Source organism: Borostomias antarcticus (assembly GCF_949987555.1).
Source record: "Borostomias antarcticus genome assembly, chromosome: 20".
In the NCBI taxonomy this organism is placed as follows: domain Eukaryota; kingdom Metazoa; phylum Chordata; class Actinopteri; order Stomiiformes; family Stomiidae; genus Borostomias; species Borostomias antarcticus.
The window spans coordinates 16,280,714-16,307,380 of NC_140253.1; the positions used below are offsets into that span (position 1 = coordinate 16,280,714).

The 26,667-nt window shown below is 48.0% G+C and overlaps 1 protein-coding gene across 1 annotated transcript; it reads right to left on the reverse strand.

Moving 5' to 3' along the window:
• Positions 1–9,210: 9,210 nt before the first annotated feature.
• LOC311322190 (5-hydroxytryptamine receptor 4) lies at positions 9,211–10,287 on the reverse strand (the record flags this gene model as incomplete). The annotated part of the gene is made up of 1 exon (XM_084454233.1): positions 9,211–10,287. One exon carries the CDS (start codon positions 10,285–10,287, stop codon positions 9,211–9,213), a length of 1,077 nt encoding a protein of 358 aa, XP_084310359.1.
• Between the last annotated feature and the right edge of the window lie 16,380 nt (positions 10,288–26,667).

Consider the following 26,667-nt stretch of genomic DNA (forward strand, 5'->3'; position numbering starts at 1 on the left):
AGACCGTGAGAGAGAAGCAGATTGAACTTCACAGAACGTTCTTGTGCTGCTAGCTCGCAGCAGGCTCATGGTGCAGAGGTGATGTACTGCAGTTTAAAAAATGTTGCTAGGCCTATTTTCACAATACCATTCTGCTCAGTAGGCATTGGTTTTGGTTGCTCACCAGAGTAATGTTTTATTTTGTAGAGCTGGAAATGTAAACTTTGTTTAAGACTACCTATTTTTTATGACCAATTGTTGTTTTTCCACTCAACACGGACATAGAAAAAAAGACGGCATAACACAACAACAGCAAACAGCATATCAACACACCGCAGAAGAATAACAGCACAGCATCAACACCAACACAACGACAGCACAACAATATGTCATGACAACAGCAACATCAACAGTACAGCTACAGCAATTTATTTAAGGCCACTTATGAGGAATCAACCTATATGAACAATCCGTCTATTAGAATCAACCTGTCTATTGCACAGGTCGCTCATTTTCCGCCTGGTCCAATCAGGCTCGGGCACCGACGCAAAAACTCTCCGTACGGCAGCCCTAGCCCTGGGGCCTCATTTATCATTGAGGTACGCCATATTTTACACGGTCTTTTTCGCGATTTCAGGCGTACGCCATTTTCCCCCCCCACATTGCGATTTATCAAGTCGAAAGGGCGAAAATTTAGTCGCCTTTCTCCGCGCTTTTGTAGGACACCTCTCAACTTGTCCTACCGATTTACACGGTGTTCTACGCCCTTTTTGAACACAGGGGGAACTGGCGACGCAGGTGGTGCGTCGGTGAATTACTATGTTTGACGGAGAGAAGCGACAGTTTCTGAACGCACAATCATGTAGGCTAATAGCCCAATTCAGCACAAACATATATCGCAATGCAAGATTAGACGTGTCCTCTAACCGGCTCATTCATGGTCCGATATGGATTTGTTCCCCAAACTGAACCTATGCGCTGTCCCAAACCTTTCCGCGCTATATGTCACACACCTAATGCAGGCACTCCATCAAACGGCAATAATTGACCATTTAGATTGTCAGTAATATGTGATCATGTGGACCTGTTTGCTGTTTGGTAAGCATATAAATGACAGTCCTCCTGTGCGTAATGCGAGCCTAAATGAATCCGGCGCTACTCGGCCTACTGGCCGAGATAGAACTCCAAAGAGGTGACGGCGATGGCGACTGCACCCACAAAAGGGCACCATCAGTGAATGAATAGCTCTATGTGAATCGCTAAAATGTGCACACTATAAATACCCAAATCATATGTGACATGCTCATCACAAGTGTAGTGGCACGGTGGCCTGGCTCCACGCATAACTCATTCATCCTGGCGCACAGCAGGGTAGGGGCTAGACTGGAGGCAGGCGCTGCGCGTGACGGCTGGCTTGTTGGTGTGTGCATAGCCAAGATACATATTCTTTGTCTTATTTACTTTAATCTTTATTAGCATTTTCCATCCATACAACGACAATACAATAAAACATAAAAACTTACAATAACAGCTTATGGGTACTTCCATCCATGCAGCTTTTTTTTCTTACTCAAATATGACAATTTTTATATTAGTGGTATCATCACACTTCCTTCTATAATCCATCCATTTTTCCCATCTCCCTTCAAACTTTCCTTCCTGCATCCTCAATGCATAAATAAATCTCATAAATCTCCTCCACAACACCCACCACTGCTCCTTGGTTGGGGGTTCCACCTTATACCAAGCCCTCATTATTGTCTTTTTACTAGCAACCAATAGTACTTTCACTAGGTATCTGTCCCCTCCTTGTACATCATTCTGTTATGTTTGCCAAGATGTATATTCAAAGCTGATAAGAATGAGAACCAGTCAAGACCCCACCACAAAATGAGGACCCAAGCCCTCAGCCCCCTCCCCGTCATGAGGTTTACCAGCGGGGCCAAAGGGCCCACACTGAGGTCATGCGCCAGCTATGAAGACACAAACAAGTAAGGTTCACATTTCTACCATTTTATTGTCTGTTGGTGGGTGACTGTGTGAGGTGTGTGAGTGCGTTTGTGAGTGAATGTGTGAGGTCCGTGAGTGTGGTAGTGAGTGACTGTGTGAGGTCCTTGAGTGTGGTAGTGAGTGACTGTGTGAGGTCCTTGAGTGTGGTAGTGAGTGACTGTGTGAGGTCCGTGAGTGTGGTAGTGAGTGACAGTGTGAGGTCCGTGACAGCATGTGTGAGGGAATGAAGTGCAGTGAGGATGTCCTGTTGGCTCTGGTGGTGTAGTGTGGTGACCTCCACCAACTGCTGAACAACTGCCCCACAACTGCCCCAATCCCTTCTGCCATTTCCCTCTGGGCCTCTAGGGTCATGAGCCTCCAGCACAGCGTCTGATAGGAAGCCCAGCCCTCAGGGACCCTTGAGGCAGGGACGCTGGCAGCCGGAGGTGGAGGCGTGGGCGGTGGAGACGGAGGCGCTGGAGATGGCACTGGAGGTGGAGGCCGGTGCGCTGGAGGTGGAGGCACTGGAGGTAGAGGCTGCAACCGGCGGGGGCACGACCGTCAGGTCAAGGACCACTGCAGACTCCCCCTCCTCTGAGTCCCACCCCACGTCAGAGTCTGGAGAAACAATTTCAGTCATTTTCTTTGAGTTTGTCTGTTAACTTGATTATGCATTAAACATTTTATTGTGTAGCCATATTCAATTGATATGTTTTTCTGTTGGCAGCCAAATAAATGCTTAAGTGTGATTTACCGGGTGATTTAGATGAGTCTTAATTTCCCAGAGGGGAAAATGTTTAATATGGTCTAACATTATGAAGTGGTCATCTGTGTTATCGTTCCCTGTTTTTGGTCCTGAATCAATCATAGCCTACCACAGAATGTGTGGAATGTTTGCTTTCCTCACAGCCACATAATACAGCATGTCCGTGTAGCTTACGCCACATACAGGATGCACGAAACGTACAGTAGGCTACCTCAACTGTAGGAGCAATCAGACAAATGTAGGCTCGTACAAATAGCTTACCTTCCGAAGATGATTTTCTTTCCTCGCGTGGACCTCACCAACAAGCACATGCACCTCCGTCTCCGAAAAGTTTCTCTTCTTTCCGCGTTTTTCCATAAACGTCTTTGTCTGTCCTAATGCTCCACGCTATATTATGTCGGTTCCTTCCGGGGTATCCACGTTGTGCGCTGTCATAGTTTTGACCATATATGGTTGAATTTGGGCGTGGAGAGGGCGGAACACGGGGCGCGTGCGCGTACGCTCTCTCCTCCGCCAGTCTCGGATTTCTCGTGCAGGAAAGGGCGTACGACATTTTTGATAGATCCGAAAAGCGTGTAAATATTCTCGTCGTACGCTACATTTCGCATTTTCCGCGTTTTCGTCGTACGCCCTCTTTTACACCAGAATTTACACGCTCTTTGATAAATGAGGCCCCTGGTCTACTCCACCAGTGAATACTGCGCACCGGTTTGGTGTCCCAGCACTCACACCCGCCTCATCGACCCACCTATCAACGAAGCCTTGCGCATCGTGATGGGATGCCCCGTCCCACTCCTGTGGACAACCTTCCCATCCTTGCAGGCATCCAGCCTTGCAGGCCTACCGACACGAAGAAGAAGAACCTGTCTATGCCAACAATCTGTCTATTAGAACCAACCTGTCTATGCCAACAATCTGTCTATTTTTCACAAATGATCATTGATCATTTTGAGAGTGTTTTGTATGAGAGCTGTGTGCTTGTTTTTTTTGTTGCTGTTTTTTTCTTCCCTGGCTCTCCCTGCACACCTGTGTAGCAATCAACACACCTGCTGGCAGACGTCCATCTCTGCTCCCTAGAAAGGCTCTTCCTGTCTGTCAATCTGCGCTGGAACGGGCGCCATTCATGGTCTGTAGCTCAGCTCACCCAGCTAGTCCAGTTTGTTTAAGAGAAGTTTTACCTGCACCGTTTTGCCTGTCTGCCCGTTTGACTCCGTTGTCCGTCTGCTTTTGGGTTCGGCCTAGATACGTATCATACGTGACACTATTAGAATCAACCTGGCTATGCTTCCTTGCAAGTACATAAGGATAAGGATAGGAGCGGATAGGAGAGACCAGAAGGCCTTCAGTTTTGGATCCTTTTCCAGTTGAAGGATGTTAGGTCGGGTCAAGGGTCAAGGTGTTAGGACATGTGGGAAACGGGAGGGTGGACTACGCTAGCTCGGTTCAAGTTCAGCAAGCTACTTAGTCCAGGGGCCAATATTGATATTTTCCATATTGGTAACACCCAAGGTGAACAAATAATGTTGGTATTTGTTTCTTCTTACATGTCTCTAGTTTATGTTTGGATGTGATAATCCTACCTATGTACTGTAGTAGCTTAATTATAGTAATCACTCTATAAACAAACATACCCCATATAAACCCTGATTAAACATACCCCCATATAAACCCTGATTAAACATACCCACATACTGTACAAACCCTGATTAAACATACCCCCATATAAACCCCAATTAAACATACCCACATACTGTACAAACCCTGATTAAACATACCCCATATAAACCCTGATTAAACATATTAAACATATTCCAAAATCGATTACATTCTTTCTTTCTTTTTCAAAAATTCTACACACAGTAGCAAATTCAAAGCACGTGGGCTTTTCATCAAGGATCCAGGCAAAGAGCTGGTCATGCCACATATGAAGAGGTGCATGGAGGACAGGCCCACCTCCAAAAGAACATCACATAAGATGAACTTCAATAATTCCGGGGGGGGTTGTTGTTTTATATGCTGGTATATGTTTGTCTATAGGGCTTGGGAAATGTAGTCCCAGACACGACCATCTTGTTTCTACACAGGTGTATCTATTTGTCTGATTAGCTCTACTGCATAAAATCCTATGCAATCAGAGAATAGATACACCTGTGTAGAAACAAGATGGTCGTGTCTGGGACTACATTTTCCCAAGCCCTATAGAGTGATATCATTAAGCTACCTACTACTTAAATATAAATTAGAGACATGTAGAAAGACAAAAATACCAAGTATTATATAATGTGTTGTTCTGCAAGATTTGCCAGTTGTTCAGTGAATGAGGTGACTAAATTGTGACAGCCGCTGGTGATTTGGTCTTCAAAATAGGGCAAGGTCATTTTTCACTTTTTTACAGATCATGAAAGTGCATATTGTAAGCTTTCAAATGAGGTCTCATGCATTGAAATCTGAAAATAGTTGAAGAAGATATGCTTATTTGTATGCTAGTACTGCTAAATCAATTTAGCTGAGAAATCCCTCTCCGAAGTTCGTAACAGTACAATTTAAAATATGTAATCTAGATTACAGTTACATTTGCTTATTAACGGGGATTACAGGCATGATTACAATCACCCCTCGCCTCCTCATCAGTTTTACAAAATAGCTTTAAAAAAAAAAAAAAAAAAGAAGTAGTAGGCTAATACCAATTGCACGCAGCGCACCAACAAGATTCCCACTGATGTGCTCGTTGAACCACAGCTGCCAGACAGACAGCGAGCAGCACAGGCATCATGGCAGAAATATCGCAATGTGCATTAAAATCCTGGAAATACCAGCATTTTCTTATTTACCTGTCAGAGAACCACAACAATATTACAGCACAGTGTAAACTATGCCTCCCAGCCAACAAAACCCTCTCGATGGCCAAGGACTCAACGTCAAACCTGAAAAAGCATTTGCAGGTAAGTTAACGTTAGCTCATGTCAAACGTTAGGGTAGCTAACGTTAACCTTACTTCCACTGACAGCTAAACTAGCTAGTAGAAAGCTTCTACAGTATAACACTAATGTTCAACCAGAAAACCAGACCCAAGCGCCCATTCAGATTATTTTCACTCAATAGTGCCTGTCGGTGTTATGGTGCGTTCGTTTGTGGTCGGAGGTGGCAAGTCGCAAGTGGCAAAATACCTACCTCCGACCTGTGTGCATTCGAGCTATAGCGAATGATACGATGATGATATGATATGATATTGACATCAGCCGGCAACTGGGGGCTGAGAAACATATCCGAAATTGCGACGAGGAAGTGCGAGTTCATGCAGCGTTTTATTTAAGCATTCCTAGTAGCAAGTCGCAATTTGCCACCTCCCAGTTATAAACGAATGCACCATTATTCAAGAGCTATAACTAACTGCCTGGGAAAACTGGTCAGTGGGTGCTTTATCCATAATATATAAGGCTGTGTGTGTGTCCACTGGCAAGCTGTATAGCTGAATAGCGTCAATCACAGTTGCTTAGAATGCATTAGACCTGGAGTTTAGAGCTGGCTCCGACGTTTACAACTTACGTTAGCTACATTAGCAACGAGTGTCGTGTTTTGCAGACTGCAATTAACTAGCCAAGGCAAGATGACACGCACCCTAACCTCTTGGCATTAAAACTTGCTCTAACTGGGCGGGCGATGGACAACTGCTGTTTAGCTATGTTGTCAGCTCTAGAACACAGAAAAATAATAAATAATGTAGGATTTCTGGTGAAATACACATTACATTTTATATCTGGTGAAATACAGTACATTTTATTTAAAGTAATCCAAAAGTAACTGAAAGTAATCCCTTACTTTACTTTTAAATTGTGGTAATCGGATTACGTTACTGACTACAATTTTTCACAAGTAACTTGTAACTGTAAGAGATTGCTTTTTAAAAGTAACCTTCCCAACCCTGCTTTTAAGCAGGCTGTGTGCTGCCTCGGGGTGCTGGGTGTGATGTCCAGGAAAGCCACGCCTTGGATATGCATGAGTTAATGAGGTTGTTTAGTAGCCGACATGGCAATAGGGCTTGGGAAAATGTAGTCCCAGACACGACCATCTTGTTTCTACACAGGTGTATCTATACTCTGATTGCATAGGATTCTATGCAGTAGAGCCAATCAGACAAAAAGATACACCTGTGTAGAAACAAGATGGTCGTGTCTGGGACTACATTTTCCCAAGCCCTATACTGTTGTTTTAAGTGTCTATACCTCTTAACGATGAGACCTTTGAAACTCCACTGTGAGAATGTATGTTTCTGCTTGATTTCTGATCATTCTGCTTAAATTATGAACAGTGGCGATTGCTCCTATAAGCCAGGGTAAGCCTGGCTTACAAATTGCTTTTTTGCGCCTTCTTTCAGTGAAAGAGGGTACACAAATCTACTTTCAGACTGTTTTTGACTTAAATGCATCTTGTATTCTGCCATATCGCTTCATTTTCATCCGTATTTAGCGTTTTGGTAGTGCTTCGTCTCCCCCTACAGTCCTCATGAAAATACAGCCCACGTCACGGTCCGTTGACAGCTGTCTTACTAGCTTGTCATTCACTTAACATTGTAGGCCAGGTAAAATGATTCTGGCTTACGGAAATAAAGACCGAATGAAAAATCAAAAAATTAGCCCACACATACAAAACCGCGAATAATGTCGTCATCAGTCGAAATGTAACCAAATCTGTCATTTGTCAAAATGCTTAAAAGTCATTCACGTCACCTGTCAATCACATTACCTACTTTAGCGATCTAGCTAGCATCAATGAACATGGAAAACGGAGATCTTGAGTATTTGTTGAAAGTTGATTCCAAAATGAAGTGGATTAAACGAACGTTAAAACTTTTGTTTCTGTGTGACATCACTTCCCTGTCCTCTTCATCCTGAAACTGCATGTCACTTCCTTTCTCACATTATAAGATATCACTCTCGAGTCCCTCACTCTGACTCAGAGTCCGCTTTGCAAAACGTAACATCAGAATAAACCTATTGTCTTTGTTTGAAACCAGCTTGACCGACCACTCAGCGTGTTCTTGAAATCTAAACTAAACCAAATAAGATTTTCATTCATAGTGTGTGTGTGTGTGTGTGTGTGTGTGTGTGTGTGTGTGTGTGTGGCTTGCCTCTCTGCAGTGGTAAACACAGAGCAGTCAGCAGGGCAAAGCCATGATTAAAGCTGTACTTTCTATCTACTTCACAATCCTACTGGAAGCCATAAATACCTCACACATGTCCCAGTGGATGCTTTGTTTCTGAGCTACTGTCCGTGTCTTGATTATGTCTGTTTCCTCTCTTCCTGGGTCACACGGTCTCACCTTCCTGACCCTGGTCAGCTTCATATACAAAGCAGGCCACCAGGGACATCCTCATCCCAATATACTTCCTTCCCTCTGTCCTATCACTCCGATTGTTAACACAATTAAACCTCTCACTCTCTCACTTCCTCTCTCTCTCTCTCTCTCTCTCTCTCTCTCTCTGGCAGTGTTCTGAGGTCCATTCTCTCGTATTATTCTTACTGGCCATGGCTGGACAGGCTGGTGCCAGTACTTGACCCGGTATGCCCAGCTACAGACAGTAATCATTTCATAAGCACCATTTAATCAAAACAACCATATTTCACATTCTATTTCCAACCCAACTATTTCCTCCAACAAACATGTCCAGAAAAGCAATCTAGCCTAGCAATTATGCTCAGGCACTGCCTTCCTACAACAATCATAATGTGGAATAGGAACTCTTTTGACAGGGGAAGATATTACAAATATATTGTCACAAAACAAAGTCAAGTCATAAAAGGTGATCTGGGACACCACCGTTCTCTTAACGCCAACACTCCGAAGCCTGTTAATACGCTGTGGAACCTTCTACTTTAATCAACATGCTTGGTGTGTGGTCAGGGGGAGCTCTATGCTGTGACACATTGTGCATTGTCATTATAAGAGACTATGCAAAGCAAGTCAAACTTAAGTTTGAGTGGCCTATATTATTCCGTACCTGTTAGCCCCCACAGAACATATCAAATCAACGGTAGCAACCTTTCAGGACGCAGGCATGACTGCATTTATTCTGGAACGAAAAAGAAAAGTAAACCTGACATTTCACTTCACGTCATCAAGCTAGAACAACATTTATTTGGGGAGTATTCAAATTTTTACACCGCACCGCATTTATTAATTATGTCACAGTACTTGTGTATGTCTCTCTCAGTGTTGATGTGTCATGATTTTTCATTGTTGGCAGGTGAAACTCCCTCACAAAACAAGGCCAGCATGGTCTCTTAGAATAATAGTATACCTTGTCCTTCAGTACACTGTGAATAGTGAACAGTGGAAATTCTAGTAAATATGTACTCTGGATAATAGGTGTTTTGGCTTGCTTGATGAAATATACATTGAAAACAGGGATACGTTAATGTTAGGTATTGATATGTACTCTACTTTAGGTGAACTATCCCTTCAAACACTGTTCCTCCTATTGGTTGTCAGTGCGTTCATTGCCCTCTTTCCTGGAGTTCGAAAGGTCTATCGCCGGCGTTGACCCGGGCAGACAAATCCTACAGCCCATGATCATGAGGAAGGCTCTGCGGAAAGAGCGGTTGAAGAAGCCGTAGAGGAAGGGATTGAGGGAGGAGTTGATGTAGCCCAGCCAGAGGAACACGTCCCAGACGTCCGTGGCCGTACTATAGTCAACGAAGGGGTCCACGATGTTGACCGTGAAGAAAGGCAGCCAGAACAGGAGGAAGACCCCCATGATGATGCCCAGGGTCTTAGCCGCCTTCCTCTCCCTCCTCATGGCATGGCGTTGCCTCTGCTTCTTGCTGGAGTCCTTGCCCACTTCAGCCGCCACCTGGCTCTCCATGGCGCTGATCTGCATGGCCTGGCGCCGGGCTGCCTTGTAGATCTTCCAGTAGGCAACCAGCATGATGGCCATGGGCAGGTAGAAAGCCACCAGTGAGGCCATGACGGCGTAGACGCGGTTGACCAGGAAGACGCATGCGTCTGGGGGCAGGGGGATGTCCACACCAGCCATCTGGAGACCCAGCAGGATCGGGCCGAAGGAGATGAGGATGGGCACCGCCCAGCAGACCGCCACCAGTGTGGCCACTCGGCTCGGAGACATCTTCAGGGAGTAGACGAGCGGGTTGCAGACGGCGTAGTAGCGGTCGAAGGCGATGCAGCTGAGGTGGAATATGGAGGCGGTGCAGAGCATGACGTCCAGGCTGGAGTGGAGCTGGCAGAAGAGCGCCCCGAAGCGCCAGCAGCCCTCCACGGTTCGCACCATGCTGTAGGGCATCACCATCACGCCCACCAGGCTGTCCGCCACCGCCAGAGACATGACGAACAAGTTGGTGGGCGACCGCAGCTGCTTGAAGTAGGCGATGGCGAGCACGACCAGGAAGTTGCCCACCACCGTGCAGACGATGCCCGCCGTGAAGAAGGCGTACAGCGTGACACGGGAGGCCTGGTCCCTCACCCTGCCGCAGGACGCGGCGGTGCTCAGGAGAGAAGTGTTGGAGTCCCCCAGCCATCCCACGCTGCTGTTATCCATGGCTCTATCAGGACCTGTCAAAACAGACCAAGAAACATATAACTGTTAATGAGCCTTTTGGACTGCGTTAGCAGGAGGGACGTTGTTATAAAGTACAGTCATTTGTCTAAAAAGCACAATTTCAGTTTATTTGGATGCTCAAGTGACCTGACGAATGCAAACAAACCACCCAGAGTTCTGTTTGATTCTGGTCCCCATGGTCCCAGACCTAATTCCAAGCCACTTCCCCATTAGTTAACCCCCAAACTGTGTGTTTTAGCTTGACGTGGTGCTAAATCAACACAGGATGAGGTCACCCGTCAGACTGCTGGCTCGGAGGTGGCCCGGCTCCGGACCCTATCTACGCAGCCATCTCTAGTCTCCGCTGGGCTCTGTGAAGAAAAACAGACCCGCTCAGGAGGTTCACCAGCCCGAGGAGAAACATTTAATGATTTTTGCCAAATGTTGTCTTAATGTGGCAAAAACCCAACTGATCCCGAAGGTAAGCTTTGGAGGATACTAGTGGCAGCCATTTTGAGAAATTGACAACCATAATAGCGTTTGCTTGACCTCCTCCTGTCTGGCAGTGGAGTACCCCAGAACGCTCCCATGTGTAAGCTGTCATCATTGCTGTTGAAGTGGAACTTGTCTGGCCGTCAACATCATCACAAAGTGACAGGCGGAACATCTTAGGCTATCTTACTGAACCTATGGGGAGCTAGCGTTGACACCAAGCACTCTTCTTAGCATGTTCAATGTAGCATGAGCCCACTCAGCGCTGAGGACTCTGTATTGTCTTGTATGGTCAAAGATGCCTACCAAAATATGATTATAAATAATGAGGTTAACCCAGCCGTTCCTAGTGCACACTACATTACTCCTTTTGTTCTTAGGGAACTTTATGATGATTCAAACGAGCGGAACTGATGTTTCTCCTGCTGTGACAGAACTATGACAGCAGCAGCTGGAGGCGAGGGAAAGAAGGAAGTAGAGAAGTGTTTGGTTAGAATGGGTATTTAATGAACCCCGGAGGGACTGTGTAGTTGTGTGGGGACTATGAGTGAGGTAGTGTCCCATGTAACTGTCATCGTCGTCATGGTCATCGCCGTCATCATCAAAATCAGCATAATTTTCACCTCATCTCTGGTAGATTAACCCCACGTGCCAGATGGTTTGTTAAACACAAGCATCTGGGAACTCTCCATTGGAAACTGTTTAGAAACGGGCTGGCACTACTTGGCAGATGATTGGATGAACCATCTGTCTATCACCATCTATCACAGGAAACAAGTACATCTGTTCCATCGACAATAGCCATCATTGCCATTCTTTGCTCTTCTTTCAATGAAGAAATTCTCTCCAGTTCAGATACTCCAGTTCTGAGAGCTGCGCGGTTCACTGTCCACCAACGGTCTAGGTAGCTAAACAGCAGCAAGATAGCTAGCTAGTTAAAGGACTAGTAAAGGGAAAACGCATGTTTAGCCCTGTTTTAAGGTTACTTATGATTGATTGATTTTATTTATTTTTAAGACAGGGACAAGGTACAGTAGACATTTATCCTATAGAATAGGGAGAGATGCACTGTACAAGGTTATAGCTAAACAGCTAATTTCCACCCGCAGTCCCTGGGCAAATAAATATACAGTCTTAAAATAGCGGGGCAAATAGTACACAGTAGGAAAGTTACATACATAGAAGGAATACAAAAAAGTTATGTAGCAGAGATTTCACTCATCCCTATACCCACATCCCAACCTCCCCAGACCCTTAAAAAACAAACCCTAAGTACAGCCCCCATACATATGTGCCACACACACACACACACACTTGACTACAGGTGCGACTACAGGTGCGCGCAGCTTTGCTGAGCGAGTATCCACTGCTTTGCGAGGCGAGAGAAGCTTTGAAAGCTTGTTGATGTTGTGAGTTCTTTTGGAAGGCTGTTCCACTGTTTTATGGCCGTGAAGATGAAGGATGATTGACCAAAAGCAGTCTTACGTTGTGGGATCCTGCACGCCCTCTGAGTTGTTGACCTGGTGGCTCGAGTCATTAATTCAGAGCTGAGTGTTACAAACTTTCTCAGGGGGGGAGGAGCAGCATTATGGATGATTTTAAACATGAGACAGACATTTGAGTACATGATCAGATTTTCAAAGTTTAGCATATTATATTTGTAAAGGATATTACAGTGGTGATAGTATCGTGATTTCTTGTCATGTATTTTGAGAGCATTTTTATATAGTGACTCAAGAGGTCTTTTTGTTGTTTTGCCTGCCTGAGACCAGCTTGACATACAATAAGAGAGGTGGGAGAGTATCATTGCATTCAGGTATGTGCTTGATGCATCCAGTGTCAGAGAGCTCCTTATGTGGCGATAGTTTGCCATGTTGAACTTCAGCGAGTTGGCTAGTTTTTTAATATGCTTCTTAAAGTTCAAGGTCGGATCCAGAGTGACACCCAGGTATTTATGATCATATACAATGGTTCAGATCAAAACGTTGACAAAATTGGACTTTTGAGAAAGTCTGATAATTGCTCTACCACCGTTTTGGTCATACAATGGATGTGGATGGGCATCTTGAAAAATCTTTCAAAAACATGTTAAACTCTCGAAACATGCATTTTCCCTTTACTACTCCTTTAACTTGTTCACTGTCTAAAGTCTTTGGAGCTCTGCGCTCAACTGTTTTCAACTGAAAAAAAGGGGGGAAAAACCCTAGGGACAGGAGCCTTAAAACATTATTTATTGTTACATCCAATATTATAAGAATATGTATTATTTTTGTTTTTTATTCAAGGCGAAAGTATTTTGAGTATTTTAAATACAAAATTACTCCACTCTAAAATATTTTGTTACAAATTACATTTGATTTTTTATCGGCCTGATCAAATACAAATTACAAAATACTCCAAAGTAATTGAAATACGTATTTCAAATACAAGTAATAGAAATACAGCCCATCCCTGCCTACAATCACTAGCCAGGACCTTGAGACACAGAAAGGCAGCCTCAAACCTACCTGTGAATCCTCTGTATACATTGGTGTATATCCTGCTATGCACTGTATGTATATCAAGTAGTGTACAGAAGCTGGTTACCCTGAAACAGGCTTGTTCTGTTCTGACATCTGTGCTGCTTCAATGGCTCAGTGTGCTACTAACCGTTTTCTGCCTCCCCTAGTGCCTCTCTCTCTCCCTCCTACCCTCTAACCAGGTCCAGTGGATGCCCCACTGTCACCAGCAGACCACCCTGAGTCCCATAGATACCCCCGTGTCAGCTGTGGATGTTGTAGTATTTAGTTAACACACACACATGTACACACAGACACACATCAGTCCACATCTGGCTTAGGCCTGGACCTGATGCTCTTAGCCTTTCTTGCTCTGAAAATGTAATTTAATGTAATTTATTGCTCTATAAATGTTCTTAGCCGTTAAACAAATATATTCCAGGAGCTTGCTCCAGGTTGCCTGTTTTATATATGTATTGCTCTTATGGCTCTGTGTGCTACTAACCCTGTTCTGCCCTCCCTCTCCCTAGTGCCTCTCTCTCTACCTCCTATCTTCTAACCAGGTCCAGTGGATGTCCCACTGTCACCAGCAGACCACCCTGAGTCCGATAGATACCCCTGTGTCTGCTGTGGATGTCGTAGCATTTAGTTAACACACACACACACGTACACACAGACATACACCAGCCCACTTCCGGCTTTAGGCCTGGGCCATAGCAAACACACACCAGTATTTGTCATGTCTCTCCTATGATGTCTTACTCTGAAAATGTAATTTAATGTGATTTATTGCTTTATTAATGTTCTTAGGCTGTAGACAAACATACTCCAGGAGCTTGCTTGATCGCCTTGTTGAGAGGGGTCAGGGAAGAATTTTTACAGTTCACTTTTCTGGCCCCCGGGTGATACTGTTTTTTTTGCTTCCCTCTGGAATATGTAGGGGTGGGACGTATGCCCACCTACAAAAAAGCATACGAGTGCGCACAACTCAAAATTAATCTGGAGCAGTCACGGGTGCCAGGTCAAGTGCTATAATAAATTAAGGAAAGCACCGGCACTCACGAGATAGACATAGTCTTCAAACTTTAATGGGCAAGAGTGAATGTTTCGGCCTTAAGCCTTCATCAGCATCATGCAGGGAAAGATATGAAGAAACATTCTAATCTCTCTACAATCAAGAGGTGCTCGAGCCCAAGAGCCAGGAAGACAAACTAATTATGTCTTCTTCATCTAGTCCTGGGAGTCTGAGTTCAAAGGTCAGCACTCATCTCAAAGGTAATTACAATGTCATTAGAGAGATATGTGTGTTCTCCTCAAGCACGTTCCAACACCACAGACACAGACTCCTCCCCTGTCCTGTTCCTACCCCTGTCCCGTTCCTGCCCCTGTCCTGTTCCTACTGTACCCCTGTCCTGGTCCTACCCCTGGTCTGTTCCTACCCCTGTCCTGTTTCTACCCCTGTCCTGTTCCTACCCCTGTCCCGTTCCTGCCCCTGTCCTGTTCCTACTGTACCCCTGTCCTGTTCCTACCCCTGTCCTGTTCCTACCCCTGTCCTGTTCCTACCCCTGTCCTGTTCCTACCCCTGTCCTGTTCCCACCCCTGTCCTGTTCCTACCCCTGTCCCGTTCCTGCCCCTGTCCTGTTCCTACTGTACCCCTGTCCTGTTCCTACCCCTGGTCTGTTCCTACCCCTGTCCTGTTCCTACCCCTGGTCTGTTCCTACCCCTGTCCTGTTTCTACCCCTGGTCTGTTCCTACCCCTGGCCTGTTCCTACCCCTGTCCTGTTCCTACCCCTGTCCTGTTCCTACCCCTGTCCTGTTCCTACCCCTCTCCTGTTCCTACCCCTGTCCTGTTCCTACCCCTGTCCTGTTCCTACCCCTGTCCTGTTCCTACCCCTGGCCTGTTCCTACCCCTGGTCTGTTCTTACCCCTGGCCTGTTCCTACCCCTGGTCTGTTCCTACCCCTGGCCTGTTCCTACCCCTGGCCTGTTCCTACCCCTGTCCTGTTCCTACCCCTGGCCTGTTCTTACCCCTGTCCTGTTCCTACCCCTGGTCTGTTCTTACCCCTGTCCTGTTCCTACCCCTGATCTGTTCTTACCCCTCGTCTGTTCCTACCCCTGGTCTGTTCTTACCCCTGTCCTGTTCTTACCCCTCGTCTGTTCCTACCCCTGGTCTGTTCCTACCCCTGTCCTGTTCCTACCCCTGTCCTGTTCCTACCCCTGGCCTGTTCTTACCCCTGGTCTGTTCCTACCCCTGTCCTGTTCCTACCCCTGGTCTGTTCTTACCCCTGGTCTGTTCCTACCCCTGTCCTGTTCCTACCCCTGGTCTGTTCCTACCCCTGTCCTGTTCCTACCCCTGGTCTGTTCCTACCCCTGTCCTGTTCTTACCCCTGTCCTGTTCCTACCCCTGTCCTGTTCCTACCCCTGGTCTGTTCCTACCCCTGTCCTGCTCCTACCCCTGGTCTGTTCCTACCCCTGTCCTGTTCCTACCCCTGGTCTGTTCCTACCCCTGGCCTGTTCCTACCCCTGGCCTGTTCCTACCCCTGTCCTGTTCCTACCCCTGTCCTGTTCTTACCCCTGTCCTGCTCCTACCCCTGGTCTGTTCTTACCCCTGTCCTGTTCCTACCCCTGTCCTGTTCTTACCCCTGTCCTGTTCCTACCCCTGTCCTGTTCCTACCCCTGTCCTGTTCTTACCCCTGTCCTGTTCCTACCCCTGGCCTGTTCCTACCCCTGTCCTGTTCTTACCCCTGGCCTGTTCCTACCCCTGGTCTGTTCCTACCCCTGGCCTGTTCCTACCCCTGTCCTGTTCCTACCCCTGGCCTGTTCCTACCCCTGGTCTGTTCCTACCCCTGGCCTGTTCCTACCCCTGGTCTGTTCCTACCCCTGGCCTGTTCCTACCCCTGTCCTGTTCCTACCCCTGGCCTGTTCCTACCCCTGGCCTGTTCCTACCCCTGGCCTGTTCCTACCCCTGTCCTGTTCCTACCCCTGTCCTGTTCTTACCCCTGTCCTGCTCCTACCCCTGGTCTGTTCTTACCCCTGTCCTGTTCCTACCCCTGTCCTGTTCTTACCCCTGTCCTGTTCCTACCCCTGTCCTGTTCCTACCCCTGTCCTGTTCTTACCCCTGTCCTGTTCCTACCCCTGGCCTGTTCCTACCCCTGTCCTGTTCTTACCCCTGGCCTGTTCCTACCCCTGGTCTGTTCCTACCCCTGGCCTGTTCCTACCCCTGTCCTGTTCCTACCCCTGGCCTGTTCCTACCCCTGGTCTGTTCCTACCCCTGGCCTGTTCCTACCCCTGGTCTGTTCCTACCCCTGGCCTGTTCCTACCCCTGTCCTGTTCCTACCCCTGGCCTGTTCCTACCCCTGGCCTGTTCCTACCCCTGGTCTGTTCCTACCCCTGGCCTGTTCCTACCCACTCCAAATCGTTCCACTGCACTGGAGGGTGGCTCACACACACACACACACACACACACACCACACTAGGAAGAACACCATCGACACCCACCATGTGCTGGGCTGTATCTGCCAGGACCAAGTCCCGAGAGGAACCCTTACCAAAAAAAAATATATTCAAAGCTCATTTTATTAAGTAAACTTAAATAAAGTTCAAGTATATTCCCCAAATATACTTTATGTAGTAAGTATACTAATATCATTGTTCTTTTAGTATACTTATAAGTGTACTATTTCAATATATCTTGGGACTAAATTGTCCCACTTTTAGTTACTATTAATGTATTGTTTTAAGTATACTTAAGATTAGTAAACTTTGAGTACACAACTAGTTAGCATACACGTTTTGTGTACTGCAAGTATACTGTGAACTGTACTATAAGTGAACTTATATGTACTAGTTAAAAGCATCTAGTCCACTTTTTAGTTTATGAAAGTATACTTTGAAGTATACTGCAAGTAACCTTAAATATATATTGTTAGTTTACTACTGCAGCTACTGTACATGTTTCTATGCCATTTTAAAGTTTAGGAAAGTACGCTTTTAAGTATACTCTCAGTAAACTACTAGTTGTTATACTGCAAGTATTCTGGTAAGTGTTCTGTAGGTGAACTTAACATCAGTAATAGTAGTCAAGTACTAACAAGTACTCACTGGTTGAATGGATGGAATGACCAGGGGGGTCATTTGGAGAGACGGTTTCACCCATGGTACATTTAAAAAAAGAACTCATACAGAAAACACACGTCTCAGTTTTGTCTCAGTTTTGTCCAACTTTTGTTTGTTTTGTTTTGTTTAACTCTTTTCGTTTCTGTTTTATAGTTTGCAGAAGTTGAAAGACAATGAACTACTTAGAATGCATTTCCTGCTGGAACTGCTGCCTCCGCGACCCGACCCCGGATAAGAAGATGAAGATGATGGATGGAGAATGCATTTCAGTTTAAGGGGTATTTTAAGGGGTTCAGATTTCATCGTGCAGCTGATTAGCTGTTGATCTCCAGACCACTGGAAGTCTGGAAGTCTAGCCAGTAGACTTTACTGTAAATGTATAATTGTAACAATGGAATATTAAAATCTGTAACTTGCCAAATCCCTGAAAATGTCCTAAACTTGATAAGGGATTTTTTCATAAAAATACATAAATTAAGGTCTGATTAATGGGTAAACTCAATGCTCTCATATAATGTCCTTAAATTAACTATTAAGGGTTCTACAACCAACAGAAATTAAGGTGTTTTTCAGTCTTCAATCTTCAATCTTATTTTGGCTTTTCAAATGAATGCACTATTAAAGGATATCGTTTTCTAACTCAGTCTCTAGCCCACCAGGGCTGAGTTGGGGGGTCTGTGGTGTGGATAGACCCAGGGCTGAGCTGGGGGGGTCTGTGGTGTGGATAGACCCACGGCTGAGTTGGGGGGTCTGTGGTGTGGATAGACCCAGGGCTGAGCTGGGGGGGTCTGTGGTGTGGATAGACCCAGGGCTGAGCTGGTGGGTCTGTGGTGTGGATAGACCCAGGGCTGAGCTGGGTGGGTCTGTGGTGTGGATAGACCCAGGGCTGAGCTGTGGTGTGGATAGACCCAGGGCTGAGCTGGGGGGTCTGTGGTGTGGATAGACCCAGGGCTGAGTTGGGGGGTCTGTGGTGTGGATAGACCCAGGGCTGAGTTGGGGGGTCTGTGGTGTGGATAGACCCAGGGCTGAGCTGGGGGGTCTGTGGCGTGGATAGAGGCGTGGTGGCCAGACTCCGCCCCCTTGAGTCAGAGCTGGTTGGGGTCAGAACAGTGACCTCCGGCCCACACCCATAAGTGTTGGCACATAAATTGTTATGTCTGTACTTTAAGAACCCAATACTGTTATGGGTCCACCAAACCCACAAATACCACGTGAAAAACTAAAATATGAACATCATATACATCTTGATCAAACAATTAAAGGAGTAGTAAAGGGAAAATGCATGTTTAGCCCTGTTATAAGGTTACTTATGATCATATACTTCTTTCGTCGCAGGCTAAAAACTCATCTCTTCAAGAAGTACTACAACAATCCTCCCACCTAAGCACTTATTATATTATATTGCACTGTACTTTAGATTGTGATTCTTGCACTTTGCCTTCAGCACTAGATTATGCTCTTAGTCACTTGTTTGTTTTAGAAAGAAGATGCACTTGTGAGTTCTGGCAAGTAGTAGTACATTGGCTCTTCCTACGTTAAATGCAATTATTGTTAGTCGCTTTGGATAAAAGCGTCTGCTAAATGACTGTAATGTAATGTAATGTAATATACAATGGTTCAGATCAAAACGTTGACAAACCTAGCATTTTCGATAAAGTTGATAATTGCTCTACCACCGTTTAGGTCATACAATGGATGTGGATGGGCACCGTGAAAAATCATTCAAAAACATGTTAAACTCTCGATTTCAAAGACAAGAACCTCACTGAGGGTGTAATTGGTGTCCGTTGGTGTTGGATGCATTTTCCCTTTACTACTTCTTTGAGTATAAGTATACGCCCAACTATACTATGGCCATGTCCGAATGTCCATGTATGTAGTACATACTATAAAGTGCGCCAGATGTAGCATTCTACATCAAAATTGTGCCTGCTACATCTGGCGTACTATATAGTAGGTACTACATATTCTTGAAATTACCGAAAAACCCATTCAGTTTCCGGTTTGTCAAAAAAGTTGAGGCCACAGTAATTCGCCAACCTAACTTAAATGTAAATGTAGAAATATTAGTACCTAGAAGGTAGAAGGTAAAGCTAGACGATTGTTTACATCCTCCTAGCCATGCCAAACACGTCACCACATTTCACAAGACAACATTCTACTGAGACCGGTAAGGGGCTTCCTGGCTCTTCCTGCCTTGAAAATGCATGTTTATCATAGTTTTTAGCAGAGGCCCATAGACCTCCATTATAAAGGGGGTGCGCGCTAGAGATGCGAATATAGCGGGTATATCCGCAACATCAGCGGGCACGGCTGGACTGGCCATGTGGCGTACCGGGCAAATGCCCGGTGGGCCGGACCTACTTGTGGGCCGATCTTAAAAAAAAAAAATTCTTTGGGGGCTAACGAACGGCCCATAGAGCAGGGACAGCGGCCCATTGGTCCATTTTCTATACTGACACTGGGCTGGCCCAATCATATGTAGGCCCCACCCCTCCCTCTGTTAGTTTCAGGTGTCATTTGCGTGGGCCGTTAGAGAGCCAAAAGTCAGTGGATGGAGAACGATGGATAAGGACAAGTATAGTAAACCAAAGCGCAAGGGGGGCGCAGAGAAATTACGAGCTAAAAAGATTAAAAGTCTTGAGGCGATGCTGCAACATGTGCAAAAATTACTGATATGTTTGCGCCAGGGGCTGCTTCAACGTCTACAGCCTCAGCCGACGTTGTGCAGCAACACCATGTTGAACACGAACTTGAAGGAGAGGTGGCTGGTGGCCATGGTGGCCGAGAGCAGGACAGGGAAGCCGAGCAGGGACAGAGACATGACAGGGCCGAGGAGGGACAGAGACATGACAGGGCCGAGGAAGGACAGAGACATGACAGGGCCGAGGAGGGACAGAGACATGACAGGGCCGAGGAGGGACAGAGACATGACGGGGCCGAGGAGGGACAGAGACATGACAGGGCCGAGGAAGGACAGAGACATGACAGGGCCGAGGAGGGACAGAGACATGACAGGGCCCTGGAGGGACAGAGACATGACAGGGCCAAGGAGGGACAGAGACATGACAGGGCCCTGGAGGGACAGAGACATGACAGGGCCGAGGAGGGACAGAGACATGACAGGGCCCTGGAGGGACAGAGACATGACAGGGCCGAGGAGGGACAGAGACATGACAGGGCCCTGGAGGGACAGAGACATGACAGGGCCGAGGAGGGACAGAGACATGACAGGGCCGAGGAGGGACAGAGACATGACAGGGCCGAGGAGGGACAGAGACATGACAGGGCCGAGGAAGGACAGAGTGAGCAGGAGGAGTGTGTAGTTGAAACGGTAAGGAAATATAGCTGAAAGCTAAAAAAGCTATAGCTAAATATGAATATGGGTGACGGCTATCTGCTGGCTAGCGCCAGCTAGCATTAGCTAGGTACAGCTAGCTAGCATTATCTAGCTACCCACCTCCCTGCCAAGCACATCGGGTCGTAGCTAGCTACGTTTGAGCTAGCTAGCGTTAACACTGTTTGTCTAGGCCAGCCAGATAACGTCAGTACTAGTAGTGCTAACTTTAGCATGTTAGCTTGGCAATTAGCACTAGCGCTATTACTACGTTATCTATTCTGGCCTAGCCTAGCAGTGTTGCTGCTGCTGGGCTACTTAACGTTATATCTTCGAAGAAAAAGAGGAGCAGGCTAACGTTAGCTGTGTGTGGCCATGGTCCAAAATTAACCCTAGCCATTTACTAGCCAATGGCTGGCTGCTAAAAATCTATTGGTAATGGATAATTTACCAGCCAGTTGACTGGTAAGCCTAGCTCCTTTCAGGACTGTTACTAAGGGGCTAGGTTAAAAAGTTCGTTTTTTTTCATTCTCAACACTGAAATATATCAAAAGCAGACTGAGGAGCAGCCTGTCTGCCAGCAAATTGGAAGCCTTCATGTTGATGGCCACTGAAAAAGACGTCCTTGTTGCTTTGGACACAGACACTGTCATTGACAAAGTGTCAGAGAAGAGTGAGCTACTGAGGAAACTTATAGTAAGTTGATATGAAATTGTTGTTATTATTATAAAATTATTCATAATAATGTAGCAGCTTTTTAGACTGAAGATAGTGTGATCATGTGACTCATTATTACCCCCCCTCCCCTGTCTCTCAAAGGATGCCCGGCCCTAACTTGTGTGGTTCATTGTCCATTGTTGATGAGGGTATTCAGAGGGCCATGCAGCCTTTTCCACTAAGTAAGTATACAATACATGCAACTATGTTTTTATATTTTCTAGAATCTGTCATTTAATCATTTATAATTTAAAAATGATCATTGATCATGACTCATCTCTCTCTCACCCCCCCCCCCCCCCCCCCCCCCTCTCTCTCTGTCAGGATATTATTGTTGAGGGTATCCAGAGGGTCATGCAGCCTTTTCCAGTAAAGATAAAGGTATTATGATCATGTAATTACCAGTACTGTGATCAACTCAATCAATTATAATGTCTCAGTCTCACCTTTCTCTCTGTCTCCCCTTTTCTCCCTCCCTCTCTATCAAAGGTTGCCCTCATTTGTTTGAAAAGAAGCACTTTGCTTTTAACTGGAGTGGACTTCACAGGCATCCTTTTTTATGTAAGTAGTGAGTTTACAATCTATGCAACTGCTTACATTTTCTAGAAGATATTGTTACTATCTGAATCTATAGTTTATCTCACTTATCGTGTCTCATCTCTCTTCCTCCCTCTTTCTCACTCAGGATGCCATTGTTGATGAGGGTATTCAGAAGTCCATGCAGCCTTTTTCCAGTAAGTAAGTATACAATTCATGCAACTCTGATCATCTGAATCTGTCATTTAATCATGTATGACTCATCATTGATCATGTCTCATCTCTCCCTCTCTCTCTCTCTCTCCCCCCCTCTCTCTCTCTCTCTTTCTCTCTCTCTCTCTCTCTCTCTCTCTCTCAGGAGATGCCATTATTGTTGAGGGTATCCAGAGGGCCATGCAGCCTTTATTACTAAGTAAGTATCAAATACATGCAACTATCTCTCTACATTGTTTTCAATTGAAGATACTGGACCAGTACTGTGATCATTTAACTCCATCAATTATCATTCTCACCTTTCTCTCTTTGTCTCTCCCTCTCACTCTTTTAAAGGTTGCCTTGTTTGAGGAGGAGATCTTTTCAGCCCAGTGGAGTTCACAGGCAACATTTTGAGTTACTTGTATACTTTGTACATATATTTATATACTTACATTTGAATAATAATAATAATAATAATAATTTAATAAATAATTTGAAATTATACTTTGACTTCTAACAGAGCTTTTTCTTTGACAATTTCTTGTACTTCTACTGTTACAACTGTTACTTGAGTATTGAGATTGTGTACTCCACGGCCACGTCTGACCACCAGGGAGTCGAGAGTGAGTGAGTACACTCGTCCATTTGCACTGGTACACTTGTCCACGGAACTTACTCATCTTTGTAGTGGTTTGGGGAAATAGTACGGTGGTATTGCATATTTAAAGGGGCCGCAAGGATTTCGTACTGGTGGGTGGTGTCCGGCCGATTGTGGTGGGCCGGTCTGGGCCAAAAATGCCAGGGCCGATTTTTTGTCCCAGTCCAGCCCTGTCAGCGGGTGGGTGGGCCAATAAACATCAACATTGTGATTAATTTCTGGTGGATTGCGGGTGGATTTGTCAGTTATATTCGTATTTAATAACTACTATGTTACGGCTCGCATGCCCTCGCCTCCACAACCGCCTCCCTCTCTCCCCTCTGGGCCCGCTGCGCGCTCGGGGCGTCCTACGCGCTCTACCGCACGTTGCATCGGCCCGGGCATACAACGCTCTGACTCTCCGGAGTTTCCCCCCACTGCCGGGCGTTCCCCGTCTCCGGCCAGCTCCGCGGACTCGGCAGTCTCCTCCCTCTCCGGTGACGAAGAGTCGGATCCCGACATGCCCAGCACATCGGCCCGTGCGCAAAGACAAGAACGGCGCGCTCGTCTCCGACGATGACGCGGGCGCGGCTCTACTCACCGGTTTCCATTTATCATCACCACACCTGTCCCTCGTTCTGCAATCACCTTCAACCTCTACAAGAACCTGGTCTACACTCCACTCATCGCCAGATCTTACCATAACCCACATGTGGTAAAGTATAGCCTAGCCTACAATCTCCTTACCCGTATTTTGTAGTGTTTTTTCCCGTTCCCCGTTTGTGATTACTATCACTCACCCTACCTCTCCTCCTCGTCTCTCCAGTTCCTGCCTGACCCACGCCTGTACGACAACCCTGCTCCTGCCTGACCCACGCCTGTACGACAACCACGCTCCTGCCTGACCATCGCCTGTACGACAACCCCGCTCCTGCCTGACCATCGCCTGTACGACTACCACGCTCCTGCCTGACCATCGGCTGTACGACTACCACGTCCCCCTTTGTGTTATCTCATTAAATCGCCCCTCCGGGCTTTACCGTCCCTTGCCTCCTCCTTTCCTGTTGCGCCTGGGTCCCTAACCAAACCCTCACAGTAAGATCTGGCCAGTTTGGACCCAGCCAACATGGAGGAGAGACCTGCACCTCCCGGACTACTCCAAGCCCTCCCACAGACCCAAGCTGTGCAATTACAGCAGGTATCCGCCCAACAGCAAGCCCAGGACGAGCGACTGAGGGGCCTCGCTACTCTGGTCTGCACCCTGTCCGACCAGGTCACCGCACTCAGTGCCCGCCTGGCTCCGTTCCTGAACCCCACCGCTCCACCAAACCGGGAGCCCCATCTCGCCTCCCCGGCCCCCTACGACGGGACGTTCACCCTCTGCCGGGAGTTCCTCATGCAGTGTGAGTACGTGTTTGACCTCCAGCCAAGTATGTACTCCACTGCGTCGGCTCGGATAGCCTACATCGCCAACCTAACCACGGGACGGGCTCGCCGTTGGGTCATGGCAGGTCGCGAGGGTGCAGCTGCCTACATGCAGGACTACACTGCCTTCATGGCTGAATTCAGGACCGTGTTTGACCACGACGTCCACGGACAGGACGCGGACGCTGCTCTCTCCGCCCTCACCCAGGGTCCCAGTTCCGTAGCGGACTACGCCACGGAGTTCCGCATCCTCGCTGCCCGTTGCCCCTGGAACGAGTCTGCCCTGTACAGCGCTTTCCGACGGGGCCTAGGGGAGGCCATGAAGGAGAGCCTGGCTGGAAGAGACAGACCAGCGACCCTGAACCAACTCGTCTCCCTCTCCATAGCCATTGACGAGCGCCACCGGGAACGCAGGCGCGAGCGGGCGCACCAACACCACAGCGCACCCAGACCGTCTCCACCTCCCTCTACCGGCCTCTCTCGGCCTGCCCCGGCCTCCCTCGCCCCCCCAAACACCGCTGGAGAGGAACCCATGCAACTGGGTTGGACCCGACTGACCCCTGCAGAGCGTGAGCACCGGAAACAGAACGGACTGTGCATATACTGCGCTAGCCCAGCGCACGCCGTCGACTCCTGTCCCTCTGCACCTCCCAGGGTGGCAAAAAGAGTAGGCTCACTCGCCAGGGGGTACCGAGTAAGCCGGCTCATCCATCCCCAATCCCGGACCCGTGCCGCCAGGTTCACTGTCACCCTCGCCTGGCAGGGGCACACGCTCTCCGTCCCTGCCCTCATCGACTCCGGTGCCGACGAGAGCTTCGTGGACGTCCAGTTCGCCCACAAAGCGGCGCTCCCTCTCTCCCCTCTGGAGAGGCCCCTCTCGGCTTTCGCCCTGGATGGCCATCCCATGGGCCCCATCACGCACCGGACCCTGCCCCTCACCCTCACAGTCTCGGGAAACCACGTGGAGGACGTCCGCCCCTTCGTCATCCACTCTCCCGACGCTCCATTCATCCTAGGGAGGCCCTGGCTGGAACTCCACACCCCTCATGTCTGCTGGAGCTCGGGGCACATCCTCGGCTGGAGCACCACCTGCCACGCCCGCTGCCTCCGAGCTGCTCAGACCTCCACTCGGGTTGACCGGTCCCGTCCCGCTCCTCCGGACCTCTCCACGGTCCCTTCGATGTACCACGACCTCGGAGAGGCCTTCAGTAAGGAGCGCGCCCGCACACTCCCCCCTCATCGACCCTACGACTGCGCCATCGAGCTCCACCCTGGCGCCCCTCTCCCAGCCAGTCGTCTCTACAACCTCTCCCTCCCGGAGAAAGCAGCCATGGACACCTACATCTCCGAGTGCTTGGCCGAGGGTCTCATCCGACCATCTCGATCCCAGGTGGCAGCGGGGTTCTTCTTCGTTAAGAAGAAGGGAGGAGATCTGAGGCCGTGCATCGACTACAGGCTGCTCAACAACATCACGGTCAAGAACAAATATCCACTCCCCCTCATGAGCTCCAACTTCGAACCCCTCATCGGTGCCACCATCTTCACCAAGTTGGACCTCAGGAACGCTTATCACCTGGTGCGTATCCGTGAGGGGGACGAATGGAAGACCGCCTTCAAGACCTCCCGTGGACACTACGAGTACCTCGTCATGCCCTTCGGCCTCACCAACGCCCCCGCCGTCTTCCAGGCGCTTATAAATGACGTGCTCAGGGACATGCTGGACGTTTTTGTGGTCCTCTACCTGGACGACATCCTGGTATTCTCCAGGAGCGCTGAGGAGCACGTCCAACACGTCCGCATGGTCATCCAGCGTCTCCGGGAGAACCGCCTGTATATTAAGGCAGAGAAGTGCACCTTTCACTCCTCGTCAGTGGAGTTCCTGGGGCTCATTGTGGAGGGAGGCCTGACGCGACCCGACCCCCGCAAGATCAAGACCGTGGTCGAATGGCCTCCACCCACGACCCGGAGGCAACTTCAGAGCTTCCTTGGCTTCGCTAACTTTTACCGCCGTTTCATACGGGACTACAGCCGGGTAGCAGCTCCCCTCACCCACCTCACCTCATCCCTGCGTCCGTTCGTCTGGACACCGGCTGCCAGCACTGCCTTCTCCGCGCTCAAGGAGTGCTTCACCACCGCCCCGGTCCTTCTCCATCCTGACCCCTCCAGGCAGTTCGTGGTCGAGGTGGACGCATCGGACACAGGCATCGGTGCTGTTCTGTCCCAGCGGTCAGTGGAGGACCAGAAGTTGCACCCCTGTGCCTTCCTCTCCCGCCGGTTCACCCCAGCTGAGGTGAATTACGACATCGGGAACAGGGAGTTGTTGGCGGTGGTGGGGGCCTTGGAGGAGTGGCGCCACTGGCTTGAGGGCGCCGAACACACCACCCTCGTCTGGTCAGACCACAAGAACCTGACCTTCATCCGGGCGGC